We start from the raw sequence: 27,519 nt of genomic DNA on the forward strand, positions 1-27,519 counted from the left end.
ATCCCAGCAGGGAGGCTGCTCAGGAAGTGTCCTGTAATCCTGAGGACTACAAATCCCAGCAGGGAGGCTGCTCAGGAAGTGTCCTGTAATCCTGCAGAACTACAAATCCCAGCAGGGAGGCTGCTCAGGAGGTGTCCTGTAATCCTGCAGAACTACAAATCCCAGCAGGGAGGCTGCTCAGGAGGTGTCCTGTAATCCTGGAGAACTACAAATCCCAGCAGGGAGGCTGCTCAGGACGTGTCCTGTAATCCTGCAGAACTACAAATCCCAGCAGGGAGGCTGCTCAGGAGGTGTCCTGTAATCCTGGAGAACTACAAATCCCAGCAGGGAGGCTGCTCAGGATGTGTCCTGTAATCCTTCAGAACTACAAATCCCAGCAGGGAGGCTGCTCAGGACGTGTCCTGTAATCCTGGAGAACTACAAATCCCAGCAGGGAGGCTGCTCAGGACGTGTCCTGTAATCCTGCAGAACTACAAATCCCAGCAGGGAGGCTGCTCAGGACGTGTCCTGTAATCCTGGAGAACTACAAATCCCAGCAGGGAGGCTGCTCAGGACGTGTCCTGTAATCCTGCAGAACTACAAATCCCAGCAGGGAGGCTGCTCAGGAAGTGTCCTGTAATCCTGGAGAACTACAAATCCCAGCAGGGAGGCTGCTCAGGACGTGTCCTGTAATCCTGGAGAACTACAAATCCCAGCAGGGAGGCTGCTCAGGAGGTGTCCTGTAATCCTGGAGAACTACAAATCCCAGCAGGGAGGCTGCTCAGGAAGTGTCCTGTAATCCTGCAGAACTACAAATCCCAGCAGGGAGGCTGCTCAGGACGTGTCCTGTAATCCTGCAGAACTACAAATCCCAGCAGGGAGGCTGCTCAGGAAGTGTCCTGTAATCCTGGAGAACTACAAATCCCAGCAGGAAGGCTGCTCAGGAGGTGTCCTGTAATCCTGCAGAACTACAAATCCCAGCAGGGAGGCTGCTCAGGACGTGTCCTGTAATCCTTCAGAACTACAAATCCCAGCAGGGAGGCTGCTCAGGAACTGTCCTGTAATCCTGGAGAACTACAAATCCCAGCAGGGAGGCTGCTCAGGAAGTGTCCTGTAATCCTGCAGAACTACAAATCCCAGCAGGGAGGCTGCTCAGGAAGTGTCCTGTAATCCTGCAGAACTACAAATCCCAGCAGGGAGGCTGCTCAGGAGGTGTCCTGTAATCCTTCAGAACTACAAATCCCAGCAGGGAGGCTGCTCAGGAACTGTCCTGTAATCCTGGAGAACTACAAATCCCAGCAGGAAGGCTGCTCAGGAGGTGTCCTGTAATCCTGCAGAACTACAAATCCCAGCAGGGAGGCTGCTCAGGACGTGTCCTGTAATCCTGGAGAACTACAAATCCCAGCAGGGAGGCTGCTCAGGAAGTGTCCTGTAATCCTGGAGAACTACAAATCCCAGCAGGGAGGCTGCTCAGGAAATGTCCTGTAATCCTGCAGAACTACAAATCCCAGCAGGGAGGCTGCTCAGGACGTGTCCTGTAATCCTGCAGAACTACAAATCACAGCAGGGAGGCTGCTCAGGAGGTGTCCTGTAATCCTGGAGAACTACAAATCCCAGCAGGGAGGCTGCTCAGGAGGTGTCCTGTAATCCTGCAGAACTACAAATCCCAGCAGGGAGGCTGCTCAGGACGTGTCCTGTAATCCTGGAGAACTACAAATCCCAGCAGGGAGGCTGCTCAGGAGGTGTCCTGTAATCCTGGAGAACTACAAATCCCAGCAGGGAGGCTGCTCAGGAGGTGTCCTGTAATCCTGCAGAACTACAAATCCCAGCAGGGAGGCTGCTCAGGAGGTGTCCTGTAATCCTGCAGAACTACAAATCACAGCAGGGAGGCTGCTCAGGACGTGTCCTGTAATCCTGCAGAACTACAAATCCCAGCAGGGAGGCTGCTCAGGAGGTGTCCTGTAATCCTACAGAACTACAAATCCCAGCAGGGAGGCTGCTCAAGATAGTGTCCTGTAATCCTGCAGAACTACAAATCCCAGCAGGGAGGCTGCTCAGGAGGTGTCCTGTAATCCTGCAGAACTACAAATCCCAGCAGGGAGGCTGCTCAGGAGGTGTCCTGTAATCCTGCAGAACTACAAATCCCAGCAGGGAGGCTGCTCAGGAAGTGTCCTGTAATCCTGCAGAACTACAAATCCCAGCAGGGAGGCTGCTCAGGAGGTGTCCTGTAATCCTGGAGAACTACAAATCCCAGCAGGGAGGCTGCTCAGGAAGTGTCCTGTAATCCTAGAGAACTACAAATCCCAGCAGGGAGGCTGCTCAGGAGGTGTCCTGTAATCCTTCAGAACTACAAGTCCCAGCAGGGAGGCTGCTCAGGAGGTGTCCTGTAATCCTGGAGAACTACAAATCCCAGCAGGGAGGCTGCTCAGGAGGTGTCCTGTAATCCTGCAGAACTACAAGTCCCAGCAGGGAGACTGCTCAGGAAGTGTCCTGTAATCCTGCTGAACTACAAATCCCAGCAGGGAGGCTGCTCAGGAGGTGTCCTGTAATCCTGCAGAACTACAAATCACAGCAGGGAGGCTGCTCAGGACGTGTCCTGTAATCCTGCAGAACTACAAATCCCAGCAGGGAGGCTGCTCAGGAGGTGTCCTGTAATCCTGCAGAACTACAAATCCCAGCAGGGAGGCTGCTCAGGAGGTGTCCTGTAATCCTGCAGAACTACAAGTCCCAGCAGGGAGGCTGCTCAGGAGGTGTCCTGTAATCCTGCAGAACTACAAATCCCAGCAGGGAGACTGCTCAGGAAGTGTCCTGTAATCCTGCTGAACTACAAATCCCAGCAGGGAGGCTGCTCAGGAGGTGTCCTGTAATCCTGCAGAACTACAAATCCCAGCAGGGAGGCTGCTCAGGACGTGTCCTGTAATCCTGCAGAACTACAAATCCCAGCAGGGAGGCTGCTCAGGAGGTGTCCTGTAATCCTGCAGAACTACAAATCCCAGCAGGGAGGCTGCTCAGGAGGTGTCCTGTAATCCTGCAGAACTACAAATCCCAGCAGGGAGGCTGCTCAGGAGGTGTCCTGTAATCCTGCAGAACTACAAATCCCAGCAGGGAGGCTGCTCAGGAAGTGTCCTGTAATCCTGCAGAACTACAAATCCCAGCAGGGAGGCTGCTCAGGAGGTGTCCTGTAATCCTGGAGAACTACAAATCCCAGCAGGGAGGCTGCTCAGGAAGTGTCCTGTAATCCTAGAGAACTACAAATCCCAGCAGGGAGGCTGCTCAGGAAGTGTCCTGTAATCCTGGAGAACTACAAATCCCAGCAGGGAGGCTGCTCAGGAAGTGTCCTGTAATCCTGCAGAACTACAAATCCCAGCAGGGAGGCTGCTCAGGAAGTGTCCTGTAATCCTGGAGAACTACAAATCCCAGCAGGGAGGCTGCTCAGGATGTGTCCTGTAATCCTTCAGAACTACAAATCCCAGCAGGGAGGCTGCTCAGGACGTGTCCTGTAATCCTGGAGAACTACAAATCCCAGCAGGGAGGCTGCTCAGGACGTGTCCTGTAATCCTGCAGAACTACAAATCCCAGCAGGGAGGCTGCTCAGGACGTGTCCTGTAATCCTGCAGAACTACAAATCCCAGCAGGAAGGCTGCTCAGGAGGTGTCCTGTAATCCTGCAGAACTACAAATCCCAGCAGGGAGGCTGCTCAGGAGGTGTCCTGTAATCCTGCAGAACTACAAATCCCAGCAGGGAGGCTGCTCAGGAAGTGTCCTGTAATCCTGGAGAACTACAAATCCCAGCAGGGAGGCTGCTCAGGACGTGTCCTGTAATCCTGGAGAACTACAAATCCCAGCAGGGAGGCTGCTCAGGACGTGTCCTGTAATCCTGGAGAACTACAAATCCCAGCAGGGAGGCTGCTCAGGACGTGTCCTGTAATCCTGCAGAACTACAAATCCCAGCAGGGAGGCTGCTCAGGAAGTGTCCTGTAATCCTGCAGAACTACAAATCCCAGCAGGGAGGCTGCTCAGGAAGTGTCCTGTAATCCTGCAGAACTACAAATCCCAGCAGGGAGGCTGCTCAGGAGGTGTCCTGTAATCCTGCAGAACTACAAATCCCAGCAGGGAGGCTGCTCAGGAAGTGTCCTGTAATCCTGCAGAACTACAAATCCCAGCAGGGAGGCTGCTCAGGACGTGTCCTGTAATCCTGCAGAACTACAAATCCCAGCAGGGAGGCTGCTCAGGAGGTGTCCTGTAATCCTGCAGAACTACAAATCCCAGCAGGGAGGCTGCTCAGGAAGTGTCCTGTAATCCTGCAGAACTACAAATCCCAGCAGGGAGGCTGCTCAGGAAGTGTCCTGTAATCCTGCAGAACTACAAATCCCAGCAGGGAGGCTGCTCAGGACGTGTCCTGTAATCCTGGAGAACTACAAATCCCAGCAGGGAGGCTGCTCAGGACGTGTCCTGTAATCCTGGAGAACTACAAATCCCAGCAGGGAGGCTGCTCAGGACGTGTCCTGTAATCCTAGAGAACTACAAATCCCAGCAGGGAGGCTGCTCAGGAGGTGTCCTGTAATCCTGCAGAACTACAAATCCCAGCAGGGAGGCTGCTCAGGAGGTGTCCTGTAATCCTGGAGAACTACAAATCCCAGCAGGGAGGCTGCTCAGGACGTGTCCTGTAATCCTGGAGAACTACAAATCCCAGCAGGGAGGCTGCTCAGGACGTGTCCTGTAATCCTGCAGAACTACAAATCCCAGCAGGAAGGCTGCTCAGGAGGTGTCCTGTAATCCTGCAGAACTACAAATCCCAGCAGGGAGGCTGCTCAGGAAGTGTCCTGTAATCCTGGAGAACTACAAATCCCAGCAGGGAGGCTGCTCAGGAGGTGTCCTGTAATCCTGCAGAACTACAAATCCCAGCAGGGAGGCTGCTCAGGAAGTGTCCTGTAATCCTTCAGAACTACAAATCCCAGCAGGGAGGCTGCTCAGGAAGTGTCCTGTAATCCTGGAGAACTACAAATCCCAGCAGGGAGGCTGCTCAGGAGGTGTCCTGTAATCCTTCAGAACTACAAGTCCCAGCAGGGAGGCTGCTCAGGAGGTGTCCTGTAATCCTGGAGAACTACAAATCCCAGCAGGGAGGCTGCTCAGGAAGTGTCCTGTAATCCTGCAGAACTACAAATCCCAGCAGGCAGGAAGTGTTTTGTAATCCAGCAGCACAGAAATCCCAGCAGGGAGTGGGGGAATACGTCATCAGTAGTCGCCGGTCCGCACGTCACAGTCACCATAACAACGGGATCAAAAATGGCGACTGAAGGGAAGAGGTAGGATAAAAAAGCGCGTGGAACTATGGGGCGGCTCACATGACCTTGCCCTGCGACCTCAATTCCCAGCTTCAACCAATCAGAAGCCAGTTTGCCCGGTCTGCTGGCCAATCAGAGGAAGCTACTGAGCAGGCTAGGTTGCGCAGCAGGATGCCGGTTGATTGACAGTTGGAATAATCCATTAAGTGTATAGGAGAGAGGCGGGGCTTTAATTTTTAGACCAATAGCCTGAGAGAGGAGGCGTGGTTTGAGCTGTTAGCAGGTTCGGCTGCGAGTATCGTGTGTGAGTGTATGTGAAAAATCCCGTAGACCCCCCTAACAGGGAAGACAAGAGGTGAGGAGAGGCTGAGGCCGGGGGGTGGAGGGGGCAGGGGCGGCCGCCCGGCGGGGGTCGTGCACACGGCGCGGCAGTGAGTGCGGCACGTGCGGTGGCTCCAAGCAGTATGAATGGGACGTGCCGGGAAGGTTATTGCAGTAGGTAGGGGACAAGGGCGGCCCTGCCTGCAGGAATCACATATATGGCCCCTATATAAGGAGGGAAATGGAAAACTGCTTAAATAGCAATGGCTAAATGTCTATTCCAGCAACTACAACTCCCAGCATGCCCTGAGCTGGTGGTTATCTGCCGGATTTTGCTAAATTGTCATTTGACACCTGCGTAAAAAATAAAATATATATTTTTATTATTATTAATAGTTTATGTCGGTCAGTGATTGCTGTGCAGTGATTGGCCGCTTCAGTCACATGACACTCTGGCCCCAGATTGGAGGATATATAAAGGTGTCGCTTATGGTGGACACGTGCATACATACACAGAGTCAGGGGTACTGTTCTTGAAGGGCGGCCCTCAGGTCATTGAGGTTCTGGGGTACAGAGTAACGGCCTATACACGGCAACTCAGATGATTCCATAGGTTTTCTATGGGATTCAGGTCTGGAGAAAGTGCAGCCGCTTTATTTGAGGTTCCCCAGTCTCCAGCAGTAGTTCCAAAATGATGAGATGGAGCATTGTCACCCATGGAGATGAGATTAGGCCAGTGTTGTTCATGCAGAGGCACAATGGCTGGATTAATTATGTTATTCCAGTAGTAGGGGTGTCACTGTACCAGTCACACCGTATAGGGCCGTTCTGTACTGACCAGACACACTGGCCCACACTGTAACACCTCCAAAGGATCGTCTGATGACAACAGTGGCTGATGCAGAGCGCTCTCGTTGGTGGCCATCATTTCTGCTCAGTGTGATTCGACTTTAGTCAGTGAACAGTGCTGAGGCCACCCATCCCTCATCCAGCGTAGATTGTGCCTGGTGGTGTGGTCAGGTACCTTGTAGGTCTTCTAGCACTTAGACCACGCTAATGTAAATAATGTGAATTGTCTGACGTGACCTATACGGGCCTCTCACTTTCCTTACAAATGCCTGGAGTTGTGTGGTATTCATCATCCGGTTCTGATTGGCATTGTTCAGAATGAAGCTGTCATAAATGTGGGATGTGGCCAGAGGACGTCCACTTCTCTGCCTTTCTGTGACTCTGCCAGTCTCTCTGTATCTCTGTACAACCTGCTGGTGACACTCTGTGATGCTCTAAGCACATTGTCCACTTCTCTGCCTTTCTATGACTCCTCCAGTCTCTTTGTATATCTGTACAATCTGCTGGTTATTCTATAAGCTCAGTGGTTACTTCTCTGCCTTAATATGACTCTTCCAGTCTCTCTGTATCTCTGTACAACCTGCTGGTGACACTCTGTGACCCTTAAAACTCAGTGGCCACTTTTTTTTCCTTTCTGTGACTCTTCCAGTCTCTCTGTGTCTCTTTAGAACCTGCTGGTGACACTCTAACGCTCTAAGTGCATTGTCCATTTCTCTGCCTTTCTGTGACTCTTCCAGTTTTTCTGTACAACCTCCTGGTGACACATTGTGGTGCTCTTTTCTTCCTTTTTCTGCCTTTCTGTGACTCTTCCGGTATCTCTGTACAACCTGCTGGTGACACTCTGTGACTCTCTAAGCTCAGTGGTTACTTCTCTGCCTTTCTGTGACTCTTCTAGTCTCTCTGTATCTCTGTACAACCTGCTGGTGACACTATGCACAGTGGCCACTTCTCTGCCTTTGGGTGCGCTCGCACGAGTATCTGTTCGCATTACCTGGCGCGGCCGGCTTCTCTTCTGACAGCAGCGGGTCAGAGAGTCCGGAGAGTGTGCAGCTGTGCACCTGCTGGTGACACTCCGTGACGCTCTAAGCTCAGTGGCCACTTCTTTTCTTTTCTGTGACTCTTCCAGTCTCTCTGTATCTCTATACAACCTGCTGGTGACACTCTGCGCCGCTCTAAGCTCAGTGGCCATTTCTCTTCCTTTCTGTGACTCTTCCGGTCTCTCTGTATCTCTATACAACCTGCTGGTGACACTCTGCCCCGCTCTAAGCTCAGTGGCCATTTCTCTGCCTTTCTATGACTCCTCCAGTCTCTTTGTATATCTGTACAATCTGCTGGTTATTCTATAAGCTCAGTGGTTACTTCTCTGCCTTAATATGACTCTTCCAGTCTCTCTGTATCTCTGTACAACATGCTGGTGACACTATGCACAGTGGCCACTTCTCTGCCTTTTGGGTGCGCTCGCACGAGTATCTGTTCGCATCACATGGCGCGGCCGGCTTCTCTTCTGACAGCAGCGGGTCAGAGAGTCCGGAGAGTGTGCAGCTGTGCACCTGCTGGTGACACTCCGTGACTCTCTAAGCTCAGTGGCCACTTCTTTTCTTTTCTATGACTCTTCCAGTCTCTCTGTATCTCTATACAACCTGCTGGTGACACTCTGCGCCGCTCTAAGCTCAGTGGCTATTTCTCTTCCTTTCTGTGACTCTTCCGGTCTCTCTGTATCTGTACAACCTGCTGGTGACACTCTGCGCCGCTCTAAGCTCAGTGGCCACTTCTGTCTGAGAACATCCTGCTTGAAGCCTCGCAATGGCGCGGTCCTGCTGATCAATTGTTAGGGGTCGTCTTGGTCTCATGATGTCAAAATGTGAACAGCGTGAAGAGGAGGACGGTTTATTACCAATTCTGATTGAACCCCAAAATTTTCATCTTGACGCGCCATGGATCTGTACACAGATTGATCACCATTTAATGTGGCGTCAAGCATTTAGCGGTCAGTGTATACCTCCCCCATACAGAAATGTATACACTGTGCGAGCAGATCCTCATTGATATTGGTGAGCGGGGGAAAACTCATTAAGTGTCCGTCATGTGAACACTCCCCAAATTTAAAGGGCAATGTCCATCTTCATAGATGGACCCTGCTGGTAAAAACAAGCAATTTTGCAATTTATTGCTGCTTAAAATTTGCAACCGTTTTTGAGATGGTATCTATTTCTTGTTTACATCTTGTTGCCTAGGCGACCGACCACCACTCCTCTGTCTAGCTTGTAAGCGCTGCACTGAAGCTGGCCGGGATTAGGAGGTAACGGCACGCTCCAGAGATTCCAAAAAAGCACGTACAGGCTCAGTAGATAAGGGCTTGCAAGCGGTGCAGATGTTTTGCTCTTTAGCAGAGATGGTCGGTCTCCATGGCAACAAGCTGAAAAGAAAACCGGTAAATATCTCGAGAACGGCTAAAAGTTTTAGTAAGCCGTAAATTGCAAAATTGCTTGTAATTACCGGCGCTATCCAATAATATCCGTGGAGTTGAAAAATGGGGGTGTTACTTTTGTATAGGGCCTTGCTTGACTTTGGGGTGGGGGGAGGGGGAGGGCATGGCAGTATAGACCCGAGCAAAGATTACATTAAATCCTTCCCTATACAGAAGCTGCTCCTTGGAACTGAATGTACAGGTTCGCTGCATAAACAGATATTGGGTCCTGCAGTTTTTGGGGTGCACAGTCAAATTCCCATTATTCGGCCATTTTTCCGGAATATCGGTTTATTGTTTAAGTTGTTGTCTAACTTCTGTTGTTTTCCTTTCATAGCCAAAATGGGGAACGTCCTAGCTGCCAGTTCTCCTGCACTCCCCCCTGCCGGATCTCCCCCCGCCCCAGGTTTAGTGACAGTACCTCCCGGATTCACAATGCCCCCGGTTTCTGGCCTCGGCACAGCTGTAGAGAAGAAAGAGCCTCAGGAGGAGCGGTTACCAAATCCGGGCACCTTTGAGGAATGTCACCGCAAATGTAAAGGTGAGAGGCCGGGGTTTGTATCTGCGGCTGATATCCAGGGGCCGCACGAGTCACTTTATGTGGCTACACTGCCCAAGCTCTGACAGTGAGCGATGCCCTGTACTCACAGCGCAATCTGCATACTGCGGCCTCTGCTGATCAGTCTCCCAGGACGTCTCTCAATGGAGGATGATTGAGAGACGCTGGATGAGACTGGAGCTCCGAGGCCAGAGAAGCCCCTTTTAAAGGATGAGTTCGCCCATCTTCAGGATAGGTGATAAATGTGTAGTCACTGGGGGTCCGACTGCCGGGCCACACAGAGATTCTGATAGCTGGGTTTCAGACGTCCCCTGGTAAGAGAGGAGGTCCCCCTGGGGTAAGGGAGGAGGTCCCCCCTGGGGTAAGAGAGGAGGTCCCCCCTGGGGTAAGAGAGGAGGTCCCCCCTGGGGTAAGAGAGGAGGTCCCCCCTGGGGTAAGAGAGGAGGTCCCCCCTGGGGTAAGAGAGGAGGTCCCCCCTGGGGTAAGAGAGGAGGTCCCCCCTGGGGTAAGAGAGGAGGTCCCCCCTGGGGTAAGAGAGGAGGTCCCCCCTGGGGTAAGAGAGGAGGTCCCCCCTGGGGTAAGAGAGGAGGTCCCCCCTGGGGTAAGGGAGGAGGTCCCCCTGGGGTAAGAGAGGAGGTCCCCCCTGGGGTAAGAGAGGAGGTCCCCCCTGGGGTAAGGGAGGAGGTCCCCCCTGGGGTATGGGAGGAGGTCCCCCCTGGGGTAAGCGAGGAGGTCTCCCCCTGGGGTAAGCGAGGAGGTCTCCCCCTGGGGTAAGGGAGGAGGTCTCCCCCTGGGGTGAGGGAGGAGGTCTCCCCCTGGGGTGAGGGAGGAGGTCTCCCCCTGGGGTGAGGGAGGAGGTCTCCCCCTGGGGTGAGGGAGGAGGTCTCCCCCTGGGGTGAGGGAGGAGGTCTCCCCCTGGGGTGAGGGAGGAGGTCTCCCCCTGGGGTGAGGGAGGAGGTCTCCCCCTGGGGTGAGGGAGGAGGCGGTCTCCCCGTAGCGAGGGAGGAGGCGGTCTCCCCGTAGCGAGGGAGGAGGCGGTCTCCCCGTAGCGAGGGAGGAGGCGGTCTCCCCGTAGCGAGGGAGGAGGCGGTCTCCCCGTAGCGAGGGAGGAGGCGGTCTCCCCGTAGCGAGGGAGGAGGCGGTCTCCCCTAGTTGGAGGAGGTCCCCCTAAAAAACTATTCACTTCTATGAGAGACTGAGAGTCCTCAGGCCGCTGCCCCCTGCGTTTTGTCCCCCGTTCAGGGGTCCTGTCGGGCTACGTCTGAACCTCTGCCAAACCGTATTCAGACCTTTGATCATTGATTATGATGGAGCAGATGGAGTCACCGGTCAGTATTTTTGGGTGTATGCACCTACTGGAGCCGGACCCCCGGCTGTAATGTAGCCCATGAGCTCCCTGCTATCTGGGGAGGGTAAGGGAAGGTAAGACCAGGCGCTCCACTCCGCTCACAGCTTTTTGGGGTAGGTGACGGTTGAGTAACACAGCCACCATCTGCCGGAGACCCGTCTTATGCCGTACCATATGTAAGGGAGGGGTTAACCTGTTATATTTAGTGTAGGTGTAGTAATATACTGAATCCCCCGGCTCCAGCGCCGCTCGGCTCCTTTTCTGGGTCATGTGACTTCTGTTCTGAATCGCAGGATCCTTCTGGGGTTTGTGTGTGACCCGATAGTCTCTCGTGCAATGTTTGTCTATGTGGCCTCGCTCTGAGGCTCCATAGACTTACATAGTAGAAGCCGCTTCCGGGTCACACACACAGAGTGACTGTGGTCTGAGGCTCCTCGCTGCTGAGGGTCTGTTACATTGGCATCCAGTGCAGATGATCAGTAGCCTTCTGTGTCCGCGGCTCCGTATCCGGAGTCTATACCGGCTGCTGGAATCCAATATGGAGTCATCGTCTCTGTATAACTTATTCTTGTCTTTTTTTTTTAGAGTTATTCCCCATGCAGATGGAAGGCGTGAAACTGACCGTCAATAAGGGGCTGAGCAACTATTTCCAGGTGAGGGGTGACAGAGACCGGCCATTATAATATTTACTGCTGATTTTCTGACTTCCTGCACTGCATTCACTGTGACAAGCTCACTGATGGATCCTCAGTTAGATCACTATGACAAGCTCACTGATGGATCCTCAGTTAGATCACTATGACAAGCTCACTGATGGATCCTCAGTTAGATCACTATGACAAGCTCACTGATGGATTCTCAGTTAGATCACTGTGACAAGATCACTGATGGATCCTCAGTTAGATCACTGTGACAAGCTCACTGATGGATCCTCAGTTAGATCACTATGACAAGCTCACTGATGGATTCTCAGTTACATCACTGTGACAAGATCACTGATGGATCCTCAGTTAGATCACTGTGACAAGCTCACTTATGGATCCTCAGTTAACTCACTGTGACAAGCTCACTGATGGATCCTCAGTAAACTCACTGTGGCAAGCTCACTGATGGATCCTCAGTTAGATCACTGTGACAAGCTCACTGATGATTCTCAGTTAGATCACTATGACAAGATCACTGATGGATCCTCAGTTAGATCACTGTGACAAGCTCACTGATGGATTCTCAGTTAGATCACTATGACAAGATCACTGATGGTTTGTCAGTTAACTCATTGTGACAAGCTCACTGATGGATCCTCAGTTAACTCACTGACAAGCTCACTGATGGATTCTCAGTTAGATCACTGTGACAAGCTCACTGATGAATTCTCAGTTAGATCACTGTGACAAGCTCCCTGATGGATCCTCAGTAAACTCACTGTGGCAAGCTCACTGATGGATCCTCAGTTAGATCACTATGACAAGCTCACTGATGGATCCTCAGTTAACTCACTGTGACAAGCTCACTGATGGATCCTCAGTAAACTCACTGTGGCAAGCTCACTGATGGATCCTCAGTAAACTCACTGTGGCAAGCTCACTGATGGATCCTCAGTTAGATCACTATGACAAGATCACTGATGGATCCTCAATTAGATCACTATGACAAGATCACTGATGGTTTGTCAGTTAACTCATTGTGACAAGCTCACTGATGGACCCTCAGTTAACTCACTGACAAGCTCACTGATGGATTCTCAGTTAGATCACTGTGACAAGCTCCCTGATGGATCCTCAGTAAACTCACTGTGGCAAGCTCACTGATGGATCCTCAGTTAGATCACTGTGACAAGCTCACTGATGGATCCTCAGTTAGATCACTATGACAAGCTCACTGATGGATTCTCAGTTACATCACTGTGACAAGATCACTGATGGATCCTCAGTTAGATCACTGTGACAAGCTCACTGATGGATTCTCAGTTAGATCACTGTGACAAGCTCACTGATGGATCCTCAGTTAACTCACTGTGACAAGCTCACTGATGGATCCTCAGTAAACTCACTGTGGCAAGCTCACTGATAGATCCTCAGTTAGATCACAGTGACAAGCTCACTGATGGATTCTCAGTTAGATCACTATGACAAGATCACTGATGGATCCTCAGTTAGATCACTATGACAAGATCACTGATGGTTTGTCAGTTAACTCATTGTGACAAGCTCACTGATGGCTCCTCAGTTAACTCACTGACAAGCTCACTGATGGATTCTCAGTTAGATCACTGTGACAAGCTCACTAATGGATTCTCAGTTAGATCACTGTGACAAGCTCACTGATGGATTCTCAGTTAGATCACTATGACAAGCTCACTGATGGATCCTCAGTTAACTCACTGTGACAAGCTCACTGATGGAACCTCAGTTAGATCACTGTGACAAGCTCACTGATGGAACCTCAGTTAGATCACTGTGACAAGCTCACTGATGAATTCTCAGTTAGATCACTGTGACAAGCTCACTGATGAATTCTCAGTTAGATCACTGTGACAAGCTCACTGATGAATTCTCAGTTAGATCACTGTGACAAGCTCACTGATGAATTCTCAGTTAGATCACTGTGACAAGCTCACTGATGGATTCTCAGATCACTATGACAAGCTCACTGATGAATTCTTAGTTAGATCACTGTGACAAAACTCACTGATGGAACCTCAGTAAACTCACTGTGGCTAGCTCACTGATGGATCCTCAGTTAGATCACTGTGACAAGCTCACTGATGGATTCTCAGTTAGATCACTGTGACAAGCTCACTGATGGATTCTCAGTTAGATCACTATGACAAGATCACTGATGGATTCTCAGTTACATCACTGTGACAAGCTCACTGATGGATCCTCAGTTAGATCACTGTGACAAGCTCACTGATGGATCCTCAGTTAGATCACTGTGACAAGCTCACTGATGGATCCTCAGTTAACTCACTGACAAGCTCACTGATGGATTCTCAGTTAGATCACTGTGACAAGCTCACCTGATGGATCTCAGTTAACTCACTGTGCAACCAAGAAACTACTGAAGGTAAATGATGATGAATGAACATTAAATGTTCTTTTCTCTTCTCTCTCGTATCTCAGGTAAATCACACGATCGCCCTCAGTACGGTTGGAGACTCAACATTTTGGAGCCACGTACGTGGGGACAAAGCAGCTGAGCCCGTCAGAGGTGAGCGGTGACAGGGGTTATGGGGGTCTGCGGACAGAGGTGAGCGGTGACAGGGGTTATGGGGGTCTGCGGACAGAGGTGAGCAGGGACAGGTGTTATGGGGGTCTGCGGACAGAGGTGAGCGGGGACAGGTGTTATGGGGTCTGCGGACAGAGGTGAGCGGGGACAGGTGTTATGGGGGTCTGCGGACAGAGGTGAGCGGGGACAGGTGTTATGGGGGTCTGCGGACAGAGGTGAGCGGGGACAGGTGTTATGGGGGTCTGCGGACAGAGGTGAGCGGGGACAGGTGTTATGGGGGGTCTGCGGACAGAGGTGAGCGGGGACAGGTGTTATGGGGGTCTGCGGACAGAGGTGAGCGGGGACAGGTGTTATGGTGGTCTGCGGACAGAGGTGAGCGGTGACAGGTGCTATGGTGGTCTGCAGACAGGTGAGCGGTGACAGGTGCTATGGTGGTCTGCAGACAGGTGAGACAGGTGCTATGCTATGTGGTCTGCAGACAGGTGAGCGGTGACAGGTGCTATGGTGGTCTGCAGACAGAGGTGAGCGGTGACAGGTGCTATGGTGGTCTGCAGACAGGTGAGCGGTGACAGGTGCTATGGTGGTCTGCAGACAGGTGAGCGGTGACAGGTGCTATGGTGGTCTGCAGACAGGTGAGCGGTGACAGGTGCTATGGTGGTCTGCAGACAGGTGAGCGGTGACAGGTGCTATGGTGGTCTGCAGACAGGTGAGCGGTGACAGGTGTTATGGTGGTCTGCAGACAGGTGAGCGGTGACAGGTGCTATGGTGGTCTGCAGACAGGTGAGCGGTGACAGGTGTTATGGTGGTCTGCAGACAGGTGAGCGGTGACAGGTGTTATGGGGGTCTGCAGACAGAGGTGAGCGGGGACAGGTGTTATGGTGGTCTGCAGACAGAGGTGAGCGGTGACAGGTGCTATGGTGGTCTGCAGACAGGTGAGCGGTGACAGGTGCTATGGTGGTCTGCAGACAGGTGAGCGGTGACAGGTGCTATGGGGGTCTGCAGACAGAGGTGAGCGGGGGACAGGTGCTATGGGGGTCTGCAGACAGGTGAGTGGTGACAGGTGCTATGGGGGGTCTGCAGACAGGTGAGCGGTGACAGGTGCTATGGTGGTCTGCAGACAGAGGTGAGCGGGGACAGGTGCTATGGGGGTCTGCAGACAGGTGAGTGGTGACAGGTGCTATGGGGGTCTGCAGACAGGTGAGCGGTGACAGGTGCTATGGTGGTCTGCAGACGAGGGGACCCTGTGTTCTGTGCCCGGGGATTGATTTCTTCTGTCTGTAGAAAGTACAAAGTATAAAGTCCTCATAGTTCGCAAATGACAGCTGGTTTATTCAGCCAACATGTATCGCGGGTGGATCAATCTCTGACAACAGGATTTAAGAGTGGCGCTCCATTCCTGCGCCCCAAGAGGGGATCGTGGGGTGCCACCATTGGGTTATCAGAATAGCCGGGGTCAGCTGATGCAGTGACGGGTTGTTTTTTTTGTTTTGTTTTTTTTGCGCCTCAAGCTGACGTTTTTAACCGTATCGTTTTGCACAGATGTTACGTTATGATCGATTGTTATTGCATTTTGGCGCGAAATTTGCGTTGGCCGGTGCAGGCACTTAAATTTTAAGGAGTTAACAGGTGTGGGTGGATTGCAGATCCACCTGTGCCTGTGAGATTCACATGTCTGACACGTGCAGGATTGCTGCTGGCTCACTGCAGGAGCCGGAGGTGATTACCCCCGACATAATTTAGGATGTACGTCCTTGGTCTCTAAGGGGTTAAGAGTGATGTCCCCACTGGTGTGACCGTCCGAAATCAGACTTGTCACCTGTGCTGTGGATAAGTGCAGGGACGCCCCTATGTGTGACACACGGCCCTCGCTATCCTCTCTATCGATCCACCATTCAGTCTTCTGTTTGGGGTCCGGCAGTTTTATTTCCGAATCGTCACCTTTTGAGGAGTAAAAAGCTGAATACACTGTAATAATAAAAAATAACTTGTGAAATATTCGCGCTATTAATGAGCCCTTCCTCTGTCTCCGCTCTGCAGGCGTTCCCGGTGTTAGTGGGCGATGTGGATAACAATGGCAGCCTGAACGCACAAATCATCCATCAGTTATCTACAGCACATAAGGTCTAAGGTGGCACTACAGGTGAGAGGGGCCTGCGCCCTCTGGGGTATAGCCGCACCCTGCGCCCTCTGGGGTATAGCCGCACCCTGCGCCCTCTGGGGTATAGCCGCACCCTGCGCCCTCTGGGGTATAGCCGCACCCTGCGCCCTCTGGGGTATAGCCGCACCCTGCGCCCTCTGGGTATATCCGCACCCTGCGCCCTCTGGGGTATATCCGCACCCTGCGCCCTCTGGGGTATATCCGCGCCCTCTGGGTATATCCGCACCCTGCGCCCTCTGGGGTATATCCGCACCCTGCGCCCTCTGGGGTATATCCGCACCTGCGCCCTCTGGGGTATATCCGCACCCTGCACCCTCTGGGGTATGCTCCTGTAAAACATCAGTGGGGCGAGGTCCATATATACATACCTTCAAGGGGGTTTTTACCCTTTCGACTATTAAACTGCAGGATATTTTCACACACAGCACCAACCCTTAAACCTAGTCACATCCCACTCTGGCCTCCTAAGCCCTCCTCGGGCCCCCACTCTCGGCCTCCTGTGTGCCCCTTTCCTGAGCCCCTGCTCCTGGCTGCCTGAGCCCCTCCCCTTGGGCCGGCCCCTGCTCCCGGACTCCTGAGCCCCCCCCCCCCCCTTCCTCTGGCTCCTGGCCTCCTGAGCCGCCCCCTTCCTCTGGCTCCTGCTCTTGGCCTCCTGAGCCCCCCTTCCTCTGGCTCCTGCTCTTGGCCTCCTGAGCCCCCCTCTTCCTCTGGCTCCTGCTCCTGGCCTCTTGAGCCCCCCTTCCACTGGCTCCTGCTCCTGGCCTCCTGAGCCGCCCCCTTCCTCTGGCTCCTGCTCCTGGCCTCCTGAGCCGCCCCCTTCTTCTGGCTCCTGCTCCTGGCCTCCTGAGCCCCCCTTCCTCTGGCTCCTGCTCCTTGCCTCCTGAGCCCCCCTTCCTCTGGCTCCTGCTCCTTGCCTCCTGAGCCCCCCCCTTCCTCTGGCTCCTGCTCCTGGCCTCCTGAACCCCCTCTTCCACTGGCTCCTGCTCCTGGCCTCCTGAGCCCCCCTTCCTCTGGTTCCTGCTCCTGGCCTCCTGAGCCCCCCTTCCTCTGGTTCCTGCTCCTGGCCTCCTGAGCCCCCCTTCCTCTGGCTCCTGCTCCTGGCCTCCTGAGCCCCCTCTTCCATTGGCTCCTGCTCCTGGCCTCCTGAGCCCCCTCTTCCTCTAGCTCCTGCTCCTGGCCTCCTGAGCGCCCCCTTCCTCTGGCTCCTGCTCCTAGCCTCCTGAGCCCCCTCTTCCACTGGCTACTGCTCCTGGCCTCCTGAGCCCCCCTTCCTCTGTTCCTGCTCCTGGCCTCCTGAGCCCCCTTCCTCTGGCTCCTGCTCCTGGCCTCCTGAGCCCCCTCTTCCATTGGCTCCTGCTCCTGGCCTCCTGAGCCCCCTCTTCCTCTGGCTCCTGCTCCTGGCCTCCTGAGCCGCCCCCTTCCTCTGGCTCCTGCTCCTGGCCTCCTGAGCCGCCCCCTTCCTCTGGCTCCTGCTCCTGGCCTCCTGAGCCGCCCCCTTCCTCTGGCTCCTGCTCCTGGCCTCCTGAGCCGCCCCCTTCCTCTGGGCTCCTGCTCCTGGCACTCCTGAGCCGCCCCCTTCCTCTGGCTCCTGCTCCTAGCCTCCTGAGCCCCCCTTCCTCTGGCTCCTGCTCCTGGCCGTCCTGAGCCCCCCCCTTCCTCTGGTTCCTGCTCCTGGCCTCTTGAGCCCCCCTTCCTCTGGCTCCTGCTCCTGGCCTCCTGAGCCCCCCCTTCCTCTGGCTCCTGCTCCTTGCCTCCTGAGCCCCCCCTTCCTCTGGCTCCTGCTCCTTGCCTCCTGAGCCCCCCCTTCCTCTGGCTCCTGCTCCTGGCCTCTTGAGCCCCCTTCCTCTGGCTCCTGCTCCTGGCCTCCTGAGCCCCCTTCCTCTGGCTCCTGCTCCTGGCCTCTGAGCCCCCCTTCCTCTGCTCCTGCTCCTGCCTCCTGTGCCCCCCTCTTGCCTTGGGCCTCTGCTCCTGGCCTCCTTAGGGCCCCCCCCCTCCCTCGGGCCCCCCCACTCTCGGCCTCCTGAATGATGAGTATGGGTTACTCAGAGATGGCCACAGCCCACAATTCAGCTCTCTAAGGTGTAAGAGCAGAAAGTCCCAGACCCGACCTTATATCACTGACCATAATGCCCGCTCTGTTATATACTTAATACATGTCCTCTTTCTCTCTAGAGTCAGCAGTCCAAGTTTGTGAACTGGCAGATAGACACCGAGTACAGAGGAGAAGACTTCACCGCCGCCGTCACCCTCGGAACCCAGACATATTAGTAGGATCCGGTGAGCACAGCCCATTTTTGTTATTGTTTTATACTATATTGTTTTATACTTGGACACGTTATCGGATCCGGCCCACCATAAAGTGTAACTACAGCTGTGACCACCATTCATTTTTGGGTGCAAAATTTCGTATTTGTCGATTTCCTATATTTTTGTGAAGTTTCGAAATGTTTTTCTGCAGCAGCAACACCACATTTCAGAACCAAGGCGATATGTCTGAAGCTGCCACAAGGGGGAGCTCAAGGTCTTGCTGTGTGTGCAGTGAGCTCCCTCTAGTGGTGGCTGTGGGTAGCTGCACTTTTTATTTATTTATTTTTTTATTAATACTGATTTTTGTACCTAAAAACAACAATTTCCATAATGAGGGTAATTTTTTTTCTTTATTTTTTATTTTTAGGTATTGTAGTTGCTCACTATCTCCAGAGCATTACTCTAGTCTGGCACTGGGAGGAGAACTCGTCTACCACAGGCGTCCTGGGGAGGAAGGAACAGTAATGTCTCTAGCGGGAAGATACACAGGTAACATAAATAACATTAGTGTGTGTGATTACACCAGGGATGTGCGGGGCATTAATGTGTGTGATTACACCAGTGATGTGCGGGGCATTAATGTGTGTGATTACACCAATGATGTGCGGGGCATTAGTGTGTGTGATTACACCAATGATGTGCGGGGCATTAGTGTGTGTGATTACACCAATGATGTGCGGGGCATTAGTGTGTGTGATTACACACAGTGATGTGCGGGGGCATTAGTGTGTGTGATTACACCAGTGATGTGCGGGGCATTAGTGTGTGTGATTACACCAGTGATGTGCGGGGCATTAGTGTGTGTGATTACACCAGTGATGTGCGGGGCATTAATGTGTGTGATTACACCAGTGATGTGCGGGGTATTAACGTGGTGTGATTACACCAGTGATGTGCGGGGCATTAGTGTGTGTGATTACACCAGTGATGTGCGGGGCATTAGTGTGTGTGATTACACCAATGATGTGCGGGGCATTAATGTGTGTGATTACACCAATGATGTGCGGGGCATTAGTGTGTGTGATTACAGCACTGATGTGCGGGGCATTAGTGTGTGTGATTTACACCAGTGATGTGCGGGCATTAATGTGTGTGATTACACCACTGATGTGCGGGGCATTAGTGTGTGTGATTTACACCAGTGATGTGCGGGGCATTAATGTGTGTGATTACACCAATGATGTGCGGGGGCATTAGTGTGTGTGATTACACCAGTGATGTGCGGGGGCATTAGTGTGTGTGATTACACCAGGAATAAAAAATAAAGCAAAAAAAAAAAAACAACTTTTGTACTCCCTTGTTGAAACCTGGCCCCCCCTTATCTTTCTTTTTCCGCCCCCTTGCTTCTTTTTCACCCCCCCTTCTCTTCTTCTTTTTGCCCCCCCCCTCGTCGCTTCTTCTTTTTGCTCCCCCCCCCCCCTCGCTTCTTCTTTTAGAGGCCCCCCCCCCTCGCTTCTTCTTTTTGGCCCCCCTCGCTTCTTCTTTTTGGCACCCCTCGCTTCTTTGTGGCCCCCCTCGCTTCTTCTTTGTGGCCCCCCCCTCGCTTCTTCTTTGTGGCCCCCCCCTCGCTTCTTCTTTGTGGCCCCCCCCTCGCTTCTTCTTTGTGGCCCCCCCTCGCTTCTTCTTTTTGGCCCCCCTCGCTTCTTCTTTTTGGCCCCCCTCGCTTCTTCTTTTTGGCCCCCCTCGCTTCTTCTTTGTGGCCCCCCCTCGCTTCTTCTTTGTGGCCCCCCCTCGCTTCTTCTTTGTGGCCCCCCCTCGCTTCTTCTTTTTGGCTCCCCCTCGCTTCTTTTTGGCCCCCCTCGCCTCTTCTTTTTGGCCCCCCTCGCTTCTTCTTTTTGGCCCCCCCTCGCTTCTTCTTTTTGGCCTCCCTCGCTTCTTCTTTTTGGCCCCCCTCGCTTCTTCTTTTTGGCGCCCCTCGCTTATTCTTTCACCCCCTCTTTCTCCCCCCCCGCTTCTTGTTTTTTAGACCCTCCTATTCTTCTTTTTCGCCCCTTCTTTCTTCTTTTTCGACCCTCTTCTCTTCTTTTTTGATCCTCTTCTCTTTTGACCCTCCTCTCTTCTTTTTTGACACTCCCCTCTCCTTTTTTGACCCTCTTCTCTTTTTTGACCCTCTTCTCTTTTTTGACCCTCTTCTCTTCTTTTTTTGACCCTCTTCTCTTCTTTTTTGACCCTCTTCTCTTCTTTTTTGACCCTCCTCTCTTTCCCCCCCCCCCCCCTTTTTTTTATTGACCTCCCCTCTAAGTGTGTACTTAATTTTACCTGCTCGTATTGAATCTGTCGGCCAGGTCTGTTGAAGATTTGCTCACCTCTAGTCCTATTTCTTACCAGGATAGTAAAAGGGGTTTTATATAATTTTTATAGCCTGATAGATCAGAGGTCCTCTGAGGTCTCTGCTTATTTCCTGCAACAATCAAGCATCATGTATCATTTACATGACTGTAGCTGCTGTCAGTCACTGCCCTCCTGCTGATACCTGCATGTACGACACGTGATTGTCTGCAGCAGTCCCCTTCAAGTGCGGTGATTACAGGGTTTATATCTTTATTATTAAAAAAATAATAAATTATTTTTTGCCTTTTCTCATAAATCCTGGTAACTCCCTTTTTTATTTTTTTGCTCTGGTCCTCCAGGAAAAACAACTACTGCTGCAGCATGTCAGCGGGCGGTACAGCAGAAGTTGCCAAAACCACGCCCTCTTCTCTGACATCACTTCCTGCTCCTCCGCTATTGGCTGAAGCTGCTCCCCACCTACTTCCTGCTCTACCGCCCCCTGTTGGCACTGCACACAAAATGCTGATAATAATGACTCTCTTTCTTATGTTTTATAACCTTTTTATTGATTTTTTTTTTTTTTTTACCTTTTTTAAAGCTCCTAACTGGACGGCGACGCTCACACTGGGACAGGCCGGAGCACACGCAACGTATTACCACAAAGCCAACGATCAGGTGTGTGAAGTGATCGCCCCATTCACGTAAATGGGGGTGGTGCGGCACCAAACCAGCCCCGCAGCCCCTTATGACTTGTTTTATTTTATCTTGTAAGTGAAGATGCTCAAAATATAGGAAAAATATGCGGTGTGGGCATATTCTTATGTAAGAGTATGCCTGGAGGGGTTACTAAGTATGGGGGACTCTTTTTGATCTCCGTAAAAGGTAAAAAAAAAAAATTCAGAGGGGAGGGGAGCAGCCCCCTACATGAGGATGACAGAGGTGTGAGGGGGCATATATACCCAATAACCCGACCAAGGCTCAACATATACCCAATAACCCGACCAAGGCTCAACATATACCCAATAACCCGACCAAGGCTCAACATATACCCAATAACCCGACCAAGGCTCAACATATACCCAATAACCCGACCAAGGCTCAACATATACCCAGTAACCCGACCGAGGCTCAACATATACCCAATAACCCAACTGAGGCTCAACATATACCCAATAACCCAACCGAGGCTCAACATATACCCAATAACCCAACCGAGGCTCAACATGTACCCAATAACCCAACCGAGGCTCAACATGTACCCAATAACCCAACCGAGGCTCAACATATACCCAATAACCCAGCCAAGGCTCAACATATACCCAATAACCCAACCGAGGCTCAACATATACCCAGTCACCCAACCGAGGCTCAACATATACCCAGTAACCCAACCGAGGCTCAGCATATACCCAGTAACCCAACCGAGGCTCAGCATATACCCAGTAACCCAACCGAGGCTCAGCATATACCCAGTAACCCAACCGAGGCTCAACATATACCCAGTAACCCAACCGAGGCTCAACATATACCCAGTAACCCAACCGAGGCTCAACATATACCCAGTAACCCAACTGAGTCTCAACATATACCCAGTAACCCAACCGAGGCTCAGCATATACCCAGTAACCCAATCGAGGCTCAGCATATACCCAGTGACCCAACGGAGGCTCAGCATATACCCAGTAACCCAACCGAGGCTCAGCATATACCCAGTAACCCAACCGAGGCTCAGCATATACCCAGTAACCCAACCGAGGCTCAGCATATACCCAGTAACCCAACTGAGGCTCAGCATATACCCAGTAACCCAACCGAGGCTCAGCATATACCCAGTAACCCAACCGACGCTCAACATTTTTGGCTGTAATCTGTCCTTTCTTGTATCCTTTGCTTTTAGCTTCAAGTAGGAGTGGAGTTTGAGGCCAGCACCCGGATGCAGGACACCAGCGTCTCCTTTGGTTATCAGCTGGACCTCCCCAAAGCCAACCTGCTGTTTAAAGGTGGGAGCTGCTCCTGTGTATCACCACCAGGTGGCGGTGTGTTTATTCTCCTTTTATGCAGAGTGGATTTCTTGCCCCATTTTTCAGTTACTGGTGCAGCATAATATTATTCTAGCACCATTTATTCCATAGCACATACCTAGACAAGTACAATAATCCTGAACAATGCAGGGCAGACTGGTAATGTCAAATATATCAGGGGAGGCTGCAGATCACTGCGTATGGCGGTTAAGGAGGTAAGGAGGACACATTGCTTATTGAATCGCGTGCGTGTGTATATAGAATTATGGCTAATAATTTTATTATGTATCGCATATCTATTATGTATTTTTTCATATTATAAGGTGCACCCCAAATTTAGAGGAGGAAAATAGGAAAAAACAATTTTTAATGTTAAAATGCGGCTCAGGAGGGTCAGTGGATGGAGGGACGGCAATGCTGCGGGTATAGAAGAGGGGGTGTTGCGGCTCAGGAGGGTCAGCGATGCTGCGGGCATGGAAAAGGGGGTGTTGCGGCTCAGGAGGGTCAGCGATGCTGCGAGTACAGAAGAGGGGTTGTTGCGGCTCAGGAGGGTCAGCGATGCCGCGGGTACAGAAGAGGGGATGTCGCGGCTCAGGAGGGTCAGCGATGCTGCGGGTACAGAAAAGGGGGTGTTGCGGCTCAGGAGGGTCAGCGATGCTGCAGGTACAGAAAAGGGGGTGTTGCGGCTCAGGAGGGTCAGCGATGCGGGTACAGAAGAGGGGGTGTTGTGGCTCAAAAGGGTCAGCGATGCTGCGGGTACAGAAGAGGGGGTGTTGAGGCTCAGGAGGGTCAGTGTTGCAGGTACAGAAGAGGGGGTGTCGCAGCTCAGGAGGGTCAGCGATGCTGCGGGTACAGAAGAGGGGGTTTTGCGGCTCAGGAGGGTCAGCGATGCCGCGGGTACAGAAGAGGGGATGTCGCGGCTCAGGAGGGTCAGCGTTGCGGGTACAGAAGAGGGGGTGTCGCGGCTCAGGAGGGTCAGCGATGCTGCGGGTACAGAAGAGGGGGTGTTGCGGCTCAGGAGGGTCAGCGATGCTGCGGGTACAGAAAAGGGGGTGCTGCGGCTCAGGAGGGTCAGCGATGCTGCGGGTACAGAAGAGGGGGTGTTGTGGCTCAGGAGGGTCAGCGATGCTGCGGGTACAGAAGAGGGGGTGTTGTGGCTCAGGAGGGTCAGCGATGCCGCGGGTACAGAAGAGGGGATGTCGCGGCTCAGGAGGGTCAGCGATGCTGCGAGTACAGAAGAGGGAGTGTCGCGGCTCAGGAGGGTCAGCGATGCCGCGGGTACAGAAGAGGGGGTGTTGCGGCTCAGGAGGGTCAGCGATGCCGCGGGTATAGAAGAGGGGATGTCGCGGCTCAGGAGGGTCAGCGATGCTGCGAGTACAGAAGAGGGAGTGTCGCGGCTCAGGAGGGTCAGCGATGCCGCGGGTACAGAAGAGGGGGTGTTGCGGCACAGGAGGGTCAGTGATGCTGCGGGTACAGAAGAGGGGGTGTCGCGGCTCAGGAGGGTCAGTGATGCTGCGGGTACAGAAGAAGGGGTGTTGTGGCTCAGGAGGGTCAGCGATGCTGCGGGTACAGAAGAGGGGGTGTTGCGGCTCAGGAGGGTCAGCGTTGCGGGTACAGCAGAGGGGGTGTCGCGGCTCAGGAGGGTCAGCGATGCTGCGGGTACAGAAGAGGGGGTGTCGCGGCTCAGGAGGGTCAGCGATGCTGCGGGTACAGAAGAGGGGGTGTTGCGGCTCAGGAGGGTCAGCGATGCTGCGGGTACAGAAAAGGGGGTGCTGCGGCTCAGGAGGGTCAGCGATGCTGCGGGTACAGAAGAGGGGGTGTTGTGGCTCAGAAGGGTCAGCGATGCTGCGGGTACAGAAGAGGGGGTGTTGCGGCTCAGGAGGGTCAGTGGACGGAGGGAGGGCAATGCTGCGGGCTCGGATGAGGGGGTGTCACAGCTCAGGAGGGTCAGTGGACGGAGGGACGGCAAAGCTGTGGGCATGGAGGAGGGGGTGTTGTGGCTCAGGAGGGTCAGCGATGCTGCGGGTACAGAAGAGGGGGTGTTGCGGTTCAGTAGGGTGAGTGCACGGAGGGTCAGCGATGCTGTGGGCTCGGAGGAGGGGGGTGTCACAGCTCAGGAAGGTCAGTGAACGGAGGGTCGGCGATGCTACGAGCTCGGGGGTGTCGCGCCGGCAGGCGCCATTGATCTGCCGGCGGACTGCAGGATTAATTGAATTGACCCCGGTTGATGCAATGGGCTTCAAGAAAATGGCCGCAAAGGCAGCACATGCACAGATAGGGCTCTGTGGCCATTTTCTTGAAGTCCATCGCGTCAATCAATTTTCTTTAAGTTCATTGTGATAAAATAGAGCCTGCTCCATCGCCGATCCTCTGTCCTGTGACCCTCCTGAGCCGCTCCACTCTCTCTCTCTCTCTCTCTCTCACTCTCTCTCTCTCTCTCTCTCTCTATATGTATATATATATGTATCATACTATGAAGAAAAAGACATGGATCGCACATCCCAAAAATACAATGATCTAAAGCCGCTAGGCAAAAAATTAAATAGAACATGAGGTTCTTTTGTTACCATTCTGATCAGATTGTATTAAGCCCACTGCCACGTCACGGCAAACCTCTTGAGTGGGTCCCACTCAAGAGGTTTGCCGTGACGTGGCAGTGGGCTTAATACAATCTGATCAGAATGGTAACAAAAGAACCTCATGTTCTATTTAATTTTTTGCCTAGCGGCTTTAGATCATTGTATTTTTGGGATGTGCGATCCATGTCTTTTTCTTCATAGTATGGTATATATATATGTATATATATATGTATATATATATGTGTATATATATATATATATATATATTATATATTTACACACATATACAGAGGGTGGTCCAAAAGTAGGTGGTTAGCATGTGTAATAGGGTTATCAAACATGGTGTAAAGTGAAACTGACTCAGTTGCCCTTGGCAACCAATCAGATTCCACCTTTCATTTTCCAAAGAGTCTGTGAAGAATGAAAAGTGGAATCTGATTGGTTGCTAAGGGCAACTGAGTCAGTTTCACTTTACACCATGATTGCTAAGCCTATTACACACACTGTCCACCTACTTTTGGACCACCCTGTATAATATAATATAATATAATATTGTGTGTCGCAGTTTATTTTTGACAGAACAAATCCTACTTTTTATTGTCTTTAAAAGCTGGAATTTCGGACACCTACCATCCATCATATTCCTTACCCATTGAGGTCGCCATTGACCGCAGCATCTAAAGTGTTAGTGGGGTCACGCATTCCTCAAAATTATCAGTGGGGGTCCGATGACCCTCACCTTCACCGATCAGCTGTTGTCAGCCTCGGCTTCATGTAAACTCATGGAACAGAGCTGCAATTTGTGGCTGTATTCAATGTGTTGTCAGAGTTGATAATGACTGGTTAATGGGGGGTTGACAGAAGTTGGACCCTCACCGATCTGATACTAATGACCTATCACAATAAGAGGAGGGGTTTTTTTTAACCCAAGAGATGCATTTGTTTGGTAGGAACCCAACAAAAGAGATCGCCTTGTCGTTGGCTGTTGGGCTCACATAAAACTGGCCATTTTTCTGTGCTAAGTATCTCAATTATTACATTTTTTTATATAGCAGTAATGCATGTCTATATTCACATATTCATTATTACACATGTCTTAGCACTACAGAGTGCAGCTGTCTCTAATGTTACTATCACAAGGTCAAGTGGCCGGGATTGTATGTAGCTCTGACTCGGCCATTCCAGCATATCCGTGTATCACGCTGTGCCTCAGACCATTACGACTAACTTGTTTCCGTATTTTCACCCCCCATCTCAGGTTCGGTGGACAGTAACTGGATAGTTGGCGCCACTTTAGAGAAGAAGCTCCCGCCGCTGCCCCTCACGCTTGCCATGGGAGCCTTCCTCAACCACAAGAAGAACAAATTCCAGTGCGGCTTTGGCCTGACCATCGGTTAACCTCAGCTTTCGGTGCTCAGCTTGTGGTCTCCCCTCCGCAGCCGGACGTGTGGCCCCTCCCCCCCTGCTTTCTGACTGTCTCCTGCTCCTCCAGTTGCTCTCCTTCCCCAGACTCCTCCTGCCAAGCACATTTTTTTTTTTTTATCTTTTTATCATTGGGACAGGGGAGGGCGGTGAAGGAGCCGTTTGTGAATATTTAATGTAGGTACCCAGGATGGAGAGGCAGCCGGCCCTCTTGTCCTCTCCGTCCCCCCCTCTGTCCGTCTTTATGTATGTTCGGGGTCTGGCCCTGAGGCGTTCCCCCAGGAATCATTTTATTTTTTCCACCCCGCTCTTATAAGCCTTGGAGATTTTGCCCTGTGAATGTTTGGGGGGGGGGAGGGGGTCTTCTGATTGTTGTCTGTTCTCCATTCCCCCTGTATTTCTTTCCGCCACAGCTTATTAGGGAATGGTCATGTCTGGGGGGGTGGAGGGGTCTGTCCCGGGACCGGACCCGAGCTCTGTGTCCTTAAACACTTTGTGCTGCTGTTGGAGGGGAGGTGGTGGTTGGGGTAGGGGAGGTGAGTCCTGCCTTCGCCGCCCGACCTCCATCTCTAGGAGCGTGGATGTAAATCATGTTTATAAGTTATAAAGAGAAGAAACAATATGTCATTGATCTTTTACACAAAAACAGACAGGTAGCCCAAAGCAAAGTCCTGACCGGGCCTGTACAGTACCAATAAAGGGACTTCTGCGTTGGGATCCGACTGG

At 52.3% G+C, this 27,519-nt stretch overlaps 1 protein-coding gene across 1 annotated transcript; it reads left to right on the forward strand.

The window, feature by feature from the left end:
- Positions 1 to 5,522: 5,522 nt before the first annotated feature.
- TOMM40 (translocase of outer mitochondrial membrane 40) lies at positions 5,523 to 26,864 on the forward strand. The gene is given in 14 exon segments (XM_075328894.1): positions 5,523 to 5,618; positions 9,238 to 9,441; positions 11,393 to 11,460; positions 13,930 to 13,967; positions 13,969 to 14,017; positions 16,073 to 16,150; positions 16,152 to 16,175; positions 18,366 to 18,441; positions 18,444 to 18,470; positions 18,868 to 18,900; positions 18,903 to 18,989; positions 21,370 to 21,446; positions 22,669 to 22,771; positions 26,630 to 26,864. Coding segments are annotated over 13 exon segments (999 nt in total). The 5' UTR covers positions 5,523 to 5,618; positions 9,238 to 9,242; the 3' UTR covers positions 26,770 to 26,864.
- Positions 26,865 to 27,519: the final 655 nt, after the last annotated feature.

Source organism: Anomaloglossus baeobatrachus, chromosome 11, assembly GCF_048569485.1.
Source record: "Anomaloglossus baeobatrachus isolate aAnoBae1 chromosome 11, aAnoBae1.hap1, whole genome shotgun sequence".
NCBI lineage: Eukaryota > Metazoa > Chordata > Amphibia > Anura > Aromobatidae > Anomaloglossus > Anomaloglossus baeobatrachus.